At 46.9% G+C, this 15,025-nt stretch overlaps 1 protein-coding gene across 1 annotated transcript in view; it reads right to left on the bottom strand.

Moving 5' to 3' along the window:
- The window catches only part of MCMDC2 (minichromosome maintenance domain containing 2), a 1,367,419-nt gene that overhangs the window by 71,742 nt on the left and 1,280,652 nt on the right, over positions 1-15,025 (bottom strand). Inside the window, exon 13 of the mRNA XM_086965823.1 lies at positions 12,013-12,122. Within this exon, the coding sequence (XP_086821949.1) occupies positions 12,013-12,122 (110 nt within the window). The remainder of the gene's footprint in view (positions 1-12,012; positions 12,123-15,025) is intronic.

Raw genomic sequence — 15,025 nt, 5'->3', positions numbered from 1 at the left:
AGGATGGGTGACTATAATGGGGGTAACAGGAGTTGCTGCAGTCATATGCTGTAATGAAAGGGAAGGAGGGTATGTTAACTGGGACAGTAGGTGTAACAGCCTCAGAGACTGATGCATCTGGTGTGGGTTGTTGCTGCTGATGGGAAACAACAGGATATATCCATTCCGGGGTATATGGTGGCGGAGGTCGGGTGTCTAATCATTTTTCCATAAAAGGATCACCATCTTCCTCAGCCAAATAGGACTTTTCAATCTGCAACCGAAATCTTCTGTCATCACATTCTATTCCTTTCTCCTGCTTGTCCTTATCGTAAGTTACAGCCTTTTGTGTAAGGGTCGGCATATTTCATTTTCTGGCATCTTTCTCCATTTTCAATTGCCTCTGTTTGGCCTTCTTCTGCCAAGTACAAAGGCAGTCAAACATAGACTAATGCCATGTTTTATATACATATCAAAATTAGAACTACCCTCAGGAGGTGCAGGCTAGGATTCTTCCAATTGAGCATCTTTAGAACAACGACAGCACAAACTCCAAATCTTACTGAAACCAGGCACTGCAAAGAAAGAGAAACAAAGCTCTTATTTTACCTGGCAAAGTATTTGCAAACACTTCTCACCAAAACAGTCCTTAGACTGAAATAAAACCCTTGTATGGTGATACCACATGGACTAAAACAGACTCACCTGGTGTCAGGCGTACCAATGGAATGATTCTCTACTGTCAACGCTTCAGGCCAAACAGTCAGATCACTGGTTCGCCGTTCAGGACTCCAGTCGAGATGACCGTTTAGCAAGGCAACCCTCCAGTAGGAAAGAGGCGGCAGCTGAGAGAAACGTATCTCTTTTTGCAGGGATCCCTGAGCCGTCAGTCCGACCTGATGATGTCCTCTTCCTACCCTCCGTCTGTGGAAAATGGATGGGTCATGTCCCAGTGGAGTCCCTGTTCGAGCACCAACTGAAGGAAGTGACCCACTTAGGGCAAACTGGGTCACCTCTCAGCCTTCCACGCTAAATGAAGAGTCAGAGAGACAGTGGAGAATATATACCAATAATCATTTATTATACACACTCAGGGCGCGGATCTGTCTGCACAGTCTTGTGAGAGTACTAGAGAGGGAACTGAGTAACAGTAAGCATAAGAATACATTATATGCATTGCATGGTCAACTAATAACATGCCCACAGTGGAATTTTCCAAACAGATGTGGGTGAACAGGGTGAAGACAAAAAAAAGGTTTCTACTCTTGTATCTTGCACAGCTCAGAACACTTTCAAGGCAGTTCCACCCTGGGCTGTGATCAAACTGCCAGACAGGTGGGATAGATTATTTATCAAGGGAAAGCTATGCACTGGCACACACAGTTACTCTTTACAGAAATGAAACTTAGCAAGGGGCATTTCTCGAAATCAAACATGATTATTTTCGAACAGTACATGAAATAGCCTCTGAGAAAGAAAATGGCATAGCCAATGCTAATTTATACATGGCATTAAAGAGCATATACAAGCATAATCTCACACCGGCTACATCCAAGGCAGTACCAAGGCTGCCATTCATGCTGCACAACAGCAGTCATCAGGCAAAGACTGAAGCTACTTGAGCCCCTGTGGCTCAACAAAAACGATCTCTCTTTTTGGTCCCTATTTAGAAGCGAGCGTGGGAGGATCTGGTTCCCTGCACGTCCTTTGTGTATCTTCAATGGCCACCTCTCTTGCATCAGGAAGACCCACTGAAGATCAATTCAAATGCCATGACACCTACATCTGGAATTTTCCCCTGCATAGGGCTAAAAGCTGGAGGGTGCCGTCTTGAATTAACCAACAGATGAAGATGTATTCTGTTCGTCCCACATTCCAGATGGGGTTTCAGGGCTTCCCACCACTCTAGTTCTTATACACCAGCAGTGATATCTGCCATGCCCACCTCCACTCTGCGAGAAAATTACAAAAAACAATTTGATGGACAGAATATAGATCAATGTCTTACATTCACCCCAGTACAAGGATCTGGGCCTAAATCCATCGTTTTTTGCACTCCACACCACCCTGGGTCAGATAATGGCTTTATGCAAATCAGCTCTGACCCTGTGCCCCATGGGAACAGTCCAGTCCGAACTACAATAGCCATATCTTTCCCAGATTGGAATCAAGCATCCGAGGACCGGACCGGTTTCGAGGTAACACCTCTCATCAGCCCGGCTAGCTTGACTCCAGTGGTGTGGAGGCTCTGGGACCCACGTCTGAGCTACCCCAGTACACTCAGGGAGAAAATTAAAAAAACAATTTGATGGACAGAATGTAGATCAATGTCTTACATTCACCCCAGTACAAGGATCTGGGCCTAAATCCATCGTTTTTTGCACTCCACACCACCCTGGGTCAGATAATGGCTTTATGCAAATCAGCTCTGACCCTGTGCCCCATGGGAACAGTCCAGTCCGAACTACAACAGCCATATCTTTCCCAGATCGGAATCAAGCATCCGAGGACCGGACCGGTTTCGAGGTAACACCTCTCATCAGCCCGGCTAGCTTGACTCCAGTGGTGTGGAGGCTCTGGGACCCACGTCTGAGCTACCCCAGTACACTCAGGGAGAAAATTACAAAAAACAATTTGATGGACAGAATGTAGATCAATGTCTTACATTCACCCCAGTACAAGGATCTGGGCCTAAATCCATCGTTTTTTGCACTCCACACCACCCTGGGTCAGATAATGGCTTTATGCAAATCAGCTCTGACCCTGTGCCCCATGGGAACAGTCCAGTCCGAACTACAACAGCCATATCTTTCCCAGATCGGAATCAAGCATCCGAGGACCGGACCGGTTTCGAGGTAACACCTCTCATCAGCCCGGCTAGCTTGACTCCAGTGGTGTGGAGGCTCTGGGACCCACGTCTGAGCTACCCCAGTACACTCAGGGAGAAAATTACAAAAAACAATTTGATGGACAGAATGTAGATCAATGTCTTACATTCACCCCAGTACAAGGATCTGGGCCTAAATCCATCGTTTTTTGCACTCCACACCACCCTGGGTCAGATAATGGCTTTATGCAAATCAGCTCTGACCCTGTGCCCCATGGGAACAGTCCAGTCCGAACTACAACAGCCATATCTTTCCCAGATCGGAATCAAGCATCCGAGGACCGGACCGGTTTCGAGGTAACACCTCTCATCAGCCCGGCTAGCTTGACTCCAGTGGTGTGGAGGCTCTGGGACCCACGTCTGAGCTACCCCAGTACACTCAGGGAGAAAATTACAAAAAACAATTTGATGGACAGAATGTAGATCAATGTCTTACATTCACCCCAGTACAAGGATCTGGGCCTAAATCCATCGTTTTTTGCACTCCACACCACCCTGGGTCAGATAATGGCTTTATGCAAATCAGCTCTGACCCTGTGCCCCATGGGAACAGTCCAGTCCGAACTACAACAGCCATATCTTTCCCAGATCGGAATCAAGCATCCGAGGACCGGACCGGTTTCGAGGTAACACCTCTCATCAGCCCGGCTAGCTTGACTCCAGTGGTGTGGAGGCTCTGGGACCCACGTCTGAGCTACCCCAGTACACTCAGGGAGAAAATTACAAAAAACAATTTGATGGACAGAATGTAGATCAATGTCTTACATTCACCCCAGTACAAGGATCTGGGCCCTAAATCCATCGTTTTTTGCACTCCACACCACCCTGGGTCAGATAATGGCTTTATGCAAATCAGCTCTGACCCTGTGCCCCATGGGAACAGTCCAGTCCGAACTACAACAGCCATATCTTTCCCAGATCGGAATCAAGCATCCGAGGACCGGACCGGTTTCGAGGTAACACCTCTCATCAGCCCGGCTAGCTTGACTCCAGTGGTGTGGAGGCTCTGGGACCCACGTCTGAGCTACCCCAGTACACTCAGGGAGAAAATTACAAAAAACAATTTGATGGACAGAATGTAGATCAATGTCTTACATTCACCCCAGTACAAGGATCTGGGCCTAAATCCATCGTTTTTGGCACTCCACACCACCCTGGGTCAGATAATGGCTTTATGCAAATCAGCTCTGACCCTGTGCCCCATGGGAACAGTCCAGTCCGAACTACAACAGCCATATCTTTCCCAGATCGGAATCAAGCATCCGAGGACCGGACCGGTTTCGAGGTAACACCTCTCATCAGCCCGGCTAGCTTGACTCCAGTGGTGTGGAGGCTCTGGGACCCACGTCTGAGCTACCCCAGTACACTCAGGGAGAAAATTACAAAAAACAATTTGATGGACAGAATGTAGATCAATGTCTTACATTCACCCCAGTACAAGGATCTGGGCCTAAATCCATCGTTTTTTGCACTCCACACCACCCTGGGTCAGATAATGGCTTTATGCAAATCAGCTCTGACCCTGTGCCCCATGGGAACAGTCCAGTCCGAACTACAATAGCCATATCTTTCCCAGATCGGAATCAAGCATCCGAGGACCGGACCGGTTTCGAGGTAACACCTCTCATCAGCCCGGCTAGCTTGACTCCAGTGGTGTGGAGGCTCTGGGACCCACGTCTGAGCTACCCCAGTACACTCAGGGAGAAAATTACAAAAAACAATTTGATGGACAGAATGTAGATCAATGTCTTACATTCACCCCAGTACAAGGATCTGGGCCTAAATCCATCGTTTTTTGCACTCCACACCACCCTGGGTCAGATAATGGCTTTATGCAAATCAGCTCTGACCCTGTGCCCCATGGGAACAGTCCAGTCCGAACTACAACAGCCATATCTTTCCCAGATCGGAATCAAGCATCCGAGGACCGGACCGGTTTCGAGGTAACACCTCTCATCAGCCCGGCTAGCTTGACTCCAGTGGTGTGGAGGCTCTGGGACCCACGTCTGAGCTACCCCAGTACACTCAGGGAGAAAATTACAAAAAACAATTTGATGGACAGAATGTAGATCAATGTCTTACATTCACCCCAGTACAAGGATCTGGGCCTAAATCCATCGTTTTTTGCACTCCACACCACCCTGGGTCAGATAATGGCTTTATGCAAATCAGCTCTGACCCTGTGCCCCATGGGAACAGTCCAGTCCGAACTACAACAGCCATATCTTTCCCAGATCGGAATCAAGCATCCGAGGACCGGACCGGTTTCGAGGTAACACCTCTCATCAGCCCGGCTAGCTTGACTCCAGTGGTGTGGAGGCTCTGGGACCCACGTCTGAGCTACCCCAGTACACTCAGGGAGAAAATTACAAAAAACAATTTGATGGACAGAATGTAGATCAATGTCTTACATTCACCCCAGTACAAGGATCTGGGCCTAAATCCATCGTTTTTTGCACTCCACACCACCCTGGGTCAGATAATGGCTTTATGCAAATCAGCTCTGACCCTGTGCCCCATGGGAACAGTCCAGTCCGAACTACAACAGCCATATCTTTCCCAGATCGGAATAAAGCATCCGAGGACCGGACCGGTTTCGAGGTAACACCTCTCATCAGCCCGGCTAGCTTGACTCCAGTGGTGTGGAGGCTCTGGGACCCACGTCTGAGCTACCCCAGTACACTCAGGGAGAAAATTACAAAAAACAATTTGATGGACAGAATGTAGATCAATGTCTTACATTCACCCCAGTACAAGGATCTGGGCCTAAATCCATCGTTTTTTGCACTCCACACCACCCTGGGTCAGATAATGGCTTTATGCAAATCAGCTCTGACCCTGTGCCCCATGGGAACAGTCCAGTCCGAACTACAACAGCCATATCTTTCCCAGATCGGAATCAAGCATCCGAGGACCGGACCGGTTTCGAGGTAACACCTCTCATCAGCCCGGCTAGCTTGACTCCAGTGGTGTGGAGGCTCTGGGACCCACGTCTGAGCTACCCCAGTACACTCAGGGAGAAAATTACAAAAAACAATTTGATGGACAGAATGTAGATCAATGTCTTACATTCACCCCAGTACAAGGATCTGGGCCTAAATCCATCGTTTTTTGCACTCCACACCACCCTGGGTCAGATAATGGCTTTATGCAAATCAGCTCTGACCCTGTGCCCCATGGGAACAGTCCAGTCCGAACTACAACAGCCATATCTTTCCCAGATCGGAATCAAGCATCCGAGGACCGGACCGGTTTCGAGGTAACACCTCTCATCAGCCCGGCTAGCTTGACTCCAGTGGTGTGGAGGCTCTGGGACCCACGTCTGAGCTACCCCAGTACACTCAGGGAGAAAATTACAAAAAACAATTTGATGGACAGAATGTAGATCAATGTCTTACATTCACCCCAGTACAAGGATCTGGGCCTAAATCCATCGTTTTTTGCACTCCACACCACCCTGGGTCAGATAATGGCTTTATGCAAATCAGCTCTGACCCTGTGCCCCATGGGAACAGTCCAGTCCGAACTATAACAGCCATATCTTTCCCAGATCGGAATCAAGCATCCGAGGACCGGACCGGTTTCGAGGTAACACCTCTCATCAGCCCGGCTAGCTTGACTCCAGTGGTGTGGAGGCTCTGGGACCCACGTCTGAGCTACCCCAGTACACTCAGGGAGAAAATTACAAAAAACAATTTGATGGACCGAATGTAGATCAATGTCTTACATTCACCCCAGTACAAGGATCTGGGCCTAAATCCATCGTTTTTTGCACTCCACACCACCCTGGGTCAGATAATGGCTTTATGCAAATCAGCTCTGACCCTGTGCCCCATGGGAACAGTCCAGTCCGAACTACAACAGCCATATCTTTCCCAGATCGGAATCAAGCATCCGAGGACCGGACCGGTTTCGAGGTAACACCTCTCATCAGCCCGGCTAGCTTGACTCCAGTGGTGTGGAGGCTCTGGGACCCACGTCTGAGCTACCCCAGTACACTCAGGGAGAAAATTACAAAAAACAGTTTGATGGACAGAATGTAGATCAATGTCTTACATGGGAGGACATGGCTTTTGTAGTTCGGACTGGACTGTTCCCATGGGGCAACAGGGTCAGATCTGATTTGCATATCGCCATTGTCTAACCCAGGGTGGTGTGGAGTGCAAAAAAACGATGGATTTAGGCCCAGATCTTTTGACTGGGGGAGTGTGTGACATTGATCCACATTCAGTCCATCACTTGTTGTTTTTGCAATTGCCGCCCTAAGTGCGCTGGGGATGCCCAGACGTGGGTCCCAGGCACTCCACACCACTTGGAGTCAAGCTAGCCGGGCTGATGAGAGGTGTTACCTCGAAACCGGTCCGGTCCTCGGATGCTTGATTCCGTTCTGGGAAGGACATGGCTTTTGTAGTTCGGACTGGACTGTTCCCATGGGGCAACAGGGTCATATCTGATTTGCATATCGCCATTGTCTAACCCAGGGTGGTGTGGAGTGCAAAAAAACGATGGATTTAGGCCCAGATCTTTTGACTGGGGGAGTGTGTGACATTGATCCACATTCAGTCCATCACTTGTTGATTTTGCAATTGCCGCCCTAAGTGCGCTGGGGATGCCCAGACGTGGGTCCCAGGCACTCCACACCACTTGGAGTCAAGCTAGCCGGGCTGATGAGAGGTGTTACCTCGAAACCGGTCCGGTCCTCGGATGCTTGATTCCGTTCTGGGAAGGACATGGCTTTTGTAGTTCGGACTGGACTGTTCCCATGGGGCAACAGGGTCAGATCTGATTTGCATATCGCCATTGTCTAACCCAGGGTGGTGTGGAGTGCAAAAAAACCATGGATTTAGGCCCAGATCTTTTGACTGGGGGAGTGTGTGACATTGATCCACATTCAGTCCATCACTTGTTGTTTTTGCAATTGCCGCCCTAAGTGCGCTGGGGATGCCCAGACGTGGGTCCCAGGCACTCCACACCACTTGGAGTCAAGCTAGCCGGGCTGATGAGAGGTGTTACCTCGAAACCGGTCCGGTCCTCGGATGCTTGATTCCGTTCTGGGAAGGACATGGCTTTTGTAGTTCGGACTGGACTGTTCCCATGGGGCAACAGGGTCAGATCTGATTTGCATATCGCCATTGTCTAACCCAGGGTGGTGTGGAGTGCAAAAAAACGATGGATTTAGGCCCAGATCTTTTGACTGGGGGAGTGTGTGACATTGATCCACATTCAGTCCATCACTTGTTGTTTTTGCAATTGCCGCCCTAAGTGCGCTGGGGATGCCCAGACGTGGGTCCCAGGCACTCCACACCACTTGGAGTCAAGCTAGCCGGGCTGATGAGAGGTGTTACCTCGAAACCGGTCCGGTCCTCGGATGCTTGATTCCGTTCTGGGAAGGACATGGCTTTTGTAGTTCGGACTGGACTGTTCCCATGGGGCAACAGGGTCAGATCTGATTTGCATATCGCCATTGTCTAACCCAGGGTGGTGTGGAGTGCAAAAAAACGATGGATTTAGGCCCAGATCTTTTGACTGGGGGAGTGTGTGACATTGATCCACATTCAGTCCATCACTTGTTGTTTTTGCAATTGCCGCCCTAAGTGCGCTGGGGATGCCCAGACGTGGGTCCCAGGCACTCCACACCACTTGGAGTCAAGCTAGCCGGGCTGATGAGAGGTGTTACCTCGAAACCGGTCCGGTCCTCGGATGCTTGATTCCGTTCTGGGAAGGACATGGCTTTTGTAGTTCGGACTGGACTGTTCCCATGGGGCAACAGGGTCAGATCTGATTTGCATATCGCCATTGTCTAACCCAGGGTGGTGTGGAGTGCAAAAAAACGATGGATTTAGGCCCAGATCTTTTGACTGGGGGAGTGTGTGACATTGATCCACATTCAGTCCATCACTTGTTGTTTTTGCAATTGCCGCCCTAAGTGCGCTGGGGATGCCCAGACGTGGGTCCCAGGCACTCCACACCACTTGGAGTCAAGCTAGCCGGGCTGATGAGAGGTGTTACCTCGAAACCGGTCCGGTCCTCGGATGCTTGATTCCGTTCTGGGAAGGACATGGCTTTTGTAGTTCGGACTGGACTGTTCCCATGGGGCAACAGGGTCAGATCTGATTTGCATATCGCCATTGTCTAACCCAGGGTGGTGTGGAGTGCAAAAAAACGATGGATTTAGGCCCAGATCTTTTGACTGGGGGAGTGTGTGACATTGATCCACATTCAGTCCATCACTTGTTGTTTTTGCAATTGCCGCCCTAAGTGCGCTGGGGATGCCCAGACGTGGGTCCCAGGCACTCCACACCACTTGGAGTCAAGCTAGCCGGGCTGATGAGAGGTGTTACCTCGAAACCGGTCCGGTCCTCGGATGCTTGATTCCGTTCTGGGAAGGACATGGCTTTTGTAGTTCGGACTGGACTGTTCCCATGGGGCAACAGGGTCAGATCTGATTTGCATATCGCCATTGTCTAACCCAGGGTGGTGTGGAGTGCAAAAAAACGATGGATTTAGGCCCAGATCTTTTGACTGGGGGAGTGTGTGACATTGATCCACATTCAGTCCATCACTTGTTGTTTTTGCAATTGCCACCTCCACTCTGCAGCACAGCCTGCAGAACCCCACCCACCCCTCCGCCAGTTACCCTAAAATACCATTTTATGACTTAACAGGTCATGTGGGCCTTCACAAGAGGGCGTGTTATTTTACCTGGGACTGTTTTTGTTGTGCCTCAGAATATAATAGTTGTGTCTTGCCATATGATATTTGTGCCTAGGCATTAAAAGCTATAACTTGGCATAGAATGGATGCGCATATGCATATGTAATGGGGCAGGTGGAGTGGGAGTAACGGAGTCTGAGGCTTTGATCAAGGATTTCAAAGAAGGCTTTATTTTTATATAGGCTTTTCTTCTCCTGCTTGTCAGTCTCTCTCTAGCGAAAACTGCAGGATCCGTTTTAATGTTCTTGAGGGGCTCCAGGATTACTATGCCGGTCAGGTCGTGGCCTCGGGGTGGTCCGACGATCCAGAAGCCCAAAATAAACAAGGAGAGAAGAGAACAGAAAGAACGGGTTACTGGGACGTTCGTTTCACGTCTTTTAGGGGGACCGGGTGTGAGGGAAACCAAGTGCTCAGGTGTATCGTACAGCTAGCTCAAGTGCTCTGGTGCTCGTGAGGGGAAGGGTAGAGAGTTTGCACGGCTGTACAATATTTACACTAGCAGGTTCTACTCGGCTGGCTGCAGACGCCGTCCCACCCAACCCGCTACCTTGCCCCGTACCTCTGAGAGCCACACTCCTCCCGTGGGAGCGTGGCGGGCGGCTCGTGGGGACGTTGGCCTCCTGGCTTGCTGTAATCGCCTGGGCTCGTCTCGTCTTCTTCCTCTACCCTGTCCTCAAGGATCCTCGACTGCACACTCCTTCTCCGCTTGCCAACACCTTCTTCCTCCGGGGATACGCCGTCCGTCCTCTTCCGGGTTCGTCCTTCTTTTGGCTCAACTGCTTCAATGACGTCTGTGAGGGGAGGAGTCTCGTCACTCTGGAAGGCGCTGTTAAAGGCGCCCAGCCCCTTGCATTCCTCGTCACCCCAACTGTGTCCGCGTTCCTCAGTTTGCCAATCGTCCTCCAGGTATGGGGGTTCGCGCTGTTGAGAGGGGAGAGAAATGGGTGACAAGGGGGCCTCTGACCACCAATCAAGGTGTAGTTTGTACTCTTCTTCAGAGGAACGTCCCGCCCGTCACAACATATAATAACATGCCTATCTTATCATCTGAAGCTGTACCTCAGCATTTGAATCTGTGCCAGCCCCTAATTAAATCTAGGCTTGCCTACTGCAATGCATTGTACCTGTGACTTCCAGACTATCCCAACAATAAATTGCAAGTGTTTCAAAACACAGTAGCCCGCATTTTGGGTTTACAGTTAAGCTCGCATGTGTCACCACACTTGAGGGTGTTGCACTGGCTCCCTATTAAGAAGAGGATTCTTTCTAAGACACCGGTACTGGTACATAAGGCTCTTCATCAGTCAGGCGCGGGTTATCGGAGGGCAAGGATTATTCCCTATGCCCCAGCTAGTTGCCTTCGCTCAGTCAACACTTTTTGGACCAAAATCACGTGAATCCAGCATTTCAGAGCTGAAGGAGGTCCTTTTCCTTCTTAGGACCATCAACATGGAACAAACTACCTCTGAAGCTGTGGGTCATCTCAGCCACTCTGAAGTTTCAGAAGAAATTGAAAACATGGCTATTTAAGTTGGATTAATGGTTTGTGTTTTTTTAGTCTGTCAACATTGAGGTGCAGAGCGCCAGGACACTCCTTGGAGTAACAGAGCGCTATACAAGTGTCCATTACATTACATTTCTTATAGGGCCCAATTCGCAAAGCCATTTGCGCTCATATATCATGTTTGTGTACACAAATGGAAATTTAATCACTGGTAGGCTTTCACAAAATGTGACCTAGCAGCCACAAATTGTTTTCCTCATATATATGGAAACGGTCGGAGATTTGCTCATAGAGACCTGGCTTATATCCCCTTCCAGGGTGGAAAGGGCAAACAAAATGGCAAACCTGGTACAGGTGTAGGAGAACAGGAGGGTGGAAAGGGCAACAAAAAATGGCAAACGTGGTACAGGTGTAGGGAAACAGGCTCTTCCTGGTGGAGGAATAATAAAATATGCAATAGCATATGAGGGTTGATTTTTCCCGATGTAGACTCATATACCCTGTGCATAATTCAGCACTTGTGAGACAGAAACTCTAAAACTATCACGACATTCCTTGTATTACACATGAAAAGCTGCGATTTGTGCAGCTTTTCAGGTCAATGACCAGCCATCTCAACACATTTCTTCTCACCCGAAAAAATAAACAAAATGACTCGGAAAAAGCAAGGCGCTGTCAGCGGGGATTTCCTCATATGAATATAATTTGGTAGAAGTATAAGCTACCAACCACACCATTGCCTGCTGGATAATTATAAAAAATAGATTGGTTAAGAATAGCAATATTTAAGTCAAAAAAAATAAATGGATAACATAAAGTATGGGCAACTATAAGAGATCCATTGCTGGTGAACATTTGTAAACTATCTCAAATCCAAACTTAATTATCACAAAGCTGCTAGAAAAGTGAAAACGTCATAGACCCTTACCATGTTTTACTGTAAGGGATGATTCATACAACAAAACCGCAACCAAAACATCTTCTTCAGTTACTTTACTTCTTAGACTGAGCTTAGCATGTGCTTCTGATAATGAAATCCTACAAACAAAACACTAAATCAGACATGAGATCATTACATACATTATCATTAGTAGGTTTTAAATATGCGCACTATTAATTGTACAAATGACTTACTTGTGATGGTTGTTCTACATATTGGGAATCTTTATTGAATTTAAAAAAACAATGAGGTGAGATATGCCTATGTATGAGAACCCAGAACACTATACAGGTGATATCATCTTATTTTTATAAACACACACATATCTATGCATGTGTAAATGTATATACATTCAAATAATATAATTAACAATTGTGGGAGAGAGAGAGCAAGGGGGTGGATTCCTTCTCCCAGGTAATATAAATAAACAACAAGAATCCACCTAAATGGGCGTTGTGTTCCCTACAGTGGTGGGGAGCACAGAATGTGGGGAGCACAAAGTGTTTGTAAAATACCCCTCACACACCAAAAGGACCCTTGGTGTCATGCTTCATCATTGGGGTCTTCGCACCCCTCTACGGGATGAGGCGTGCTACGACCTACAGCTACACGGGAGCACTATCTCTAGTTGACTATGTGTGGTGTGTGTGAGGGTTCGGTGTGAGTATGTGGTGAGGTAATATGAGTGAGTGAGTGATTTAAAAAGGTACGTGGCTCGTGGGGTGAATCAGAACTATTTTAATGAGCCCCCGGGCTGGTACTGTTAAAAAGGGTGCAGGTTGAGGTGGTTATGTGATATTAAGCACATCGCCTCTCGGGTGCTTTGACATGTTTCGGGGTAAGACCCCTTCAGGACAGGGTGCACCACATCCCACCTTACTCACGTTTTTCTAAATAAAAATTATTTTTACACAAAAGTGAAAGTGTAGTGCTGTAATATGCCTACACACTTCATCAAGTTCCTTGATAATATGCAATAAATCTGTAATGGAAAAAGGAGAAAAACCCCAATGTAGTATGCCACTTCTTGTTTTGTACATAGTGCAGTGACCTGTAACAAATAAGTGGTAGGAGGTCACTAGACATAAAATTATGTCAGGCTACTGGTGCAGGTGACCCTGTAAAAAAAGGGGGGGACAAATACATCACAAACACACACATAACATATAGCACACACTCTAGAATTGTCCATTCCTTCTGCACAGTGATAGTAAAAAATCCAGGTCAAAATTCGTTATATTAGGTGAAGGAAATGAGAATGAAAAAGACATACTTTGTGTTCAATAGTAAAATGCCTCATGAGCCTCCGAACGTTGGGGGAGAGTTTGGGTCCACTGGCCCCTAGAAGTGGTAAAAATAAATCTGCATTTATAGGTACTTACTTCATGCTGGTTTTAAGAGTTTGTTTTTGTCTCGGAAACTCTGCTTTTACTCACGGGTTACTGCACTGGTAACGTCCTTCTGCCCCCGAACGCGGCTCCGCTGCGAATGCGGTAGCGCCCCGTCGGGGTAGTATTTATAGTAATCATTGCTCTCATTGGTTAATTGGTAATTAGTTCAGCGGAAATACCTAATATGGGTTTTCCGCATTTAAGGAAAAATGAAAAAATGGCCCGTTCACCTGGCGCGCTCGCTGGTGTTGATTCCTTGTGCGCCTTGCTCCGTTTGTTTTCTGACTAATCGTTAGCGCATGCGCGGTTGAGCCGGCCACCACGCATGTGCGAGTGGGAGACCCCACTCCCTCATGTGAAATTCAGCGTTTGACTTGCGCTATATTCACCACTGGTCATGCGACCCATTGGAGCCTGTAAATGGTGGTTTTGCATGATCATAGTAACGCAAAACATTATGAAAGTATTATTTACAAGTGGATCAATATAATCCTGCATTTCATTTTCGTATAAATGGTCTGGTGAGTTTCATATTAACACTCAAATTAGAGGGGTGTCTGCGTACTTCCTTGTATTCTAGGTTACTAAATATGCAAGTGTTTCCACCAATTGTTCCAATATAGTAAAGATGAGTTCTTGTTCTTGTAAATCAGGTTCAAATTTATTTCCGTTCACTGGAAACTCTCATACAACCGACACGTGTTTCGTCGTATATGGGAATGTAACCCACGACTTTTTCAAGGCTGTATAATTTGAAAAAGAGAAAAGAACATATCGCCATATAAATATGAACTAAAATCCAAAAATTGGAAAACAGAAAACATAACACATCATCACTTCTTTTGTTGAAGAAGTTGCCCACACCGTGATACCATACGATATTATGTTAAGCAATAGAAACGGTGATGAAAAATTATAAGTTTCAAAAAATGTCTCATAACATTATATAAATATAACACAGACTGTACCTCTGTTAATTTCAGAAGGTCTATAAACCTGTTATGAGTTGGAGAGACCAAGTGACAAATTAATCCTATTTGGACGTGAAGTAGTAGTGATGAAATTCTAGGAAAGTGCCAACTAATATTTAGAGCACTACACCAAAACCAAAATCAGGGGTGGTGATTCGCTAAATTTAAAAACAGTTCGTGCGTGAATATAGTTGATACCAGGAATTCAACAGTCGTAAAGTACCTATTTCCAGATCTGTTTTTTCTTTACTGTAAAGGATAACAATGAAAATGTATATAAGTAACTATTATCGTCCATTATTACGATTTAATTGGTGAGTGATATAGCTAAATACCTTACGTAGTATGCGGTGATAATTCCAACCCGCATATGGGTTCTACGTGGGTCATCCGTTGTATTTAATCCGTATAAATTGTCTGTTTAGTTATGACTCCAGTTTCGTCAAGATGGCTGAAAGGATATTATTATCGATATTTTAATATCTCAAAATCAAATTGCAAGGGTCTTTAAGTGTGCACAGATACATGTTAAATATTTAAAGACGCGGTGATGCAGGAGTACTGTTAGCCCTTTAAAAAGGAGCCGTACAGTTACAACCTATTTATTTTTTGACGTAACCAAGTCTGCATGCTTGAGCA

Source organism: Lissotriton vulgaris, chromosome 4_1 (assembly GCF_964263255.1).
Source record: "Lissotriton vulgaris chromosome 4_1, aLisVul1.2, whole genome shotgun sequence".
Classification (NCBI taxonomy): Eukaryota; Metazoa; Chordata; class Amphibia; order Caudata; family Salamandridae; genus Lissotriton; species Lissotriton vulgaris.
Note: the sequence above shows the minus strand (reverse complement) of the source record. Positions and strands in the feature narration are given on the sequence as shown.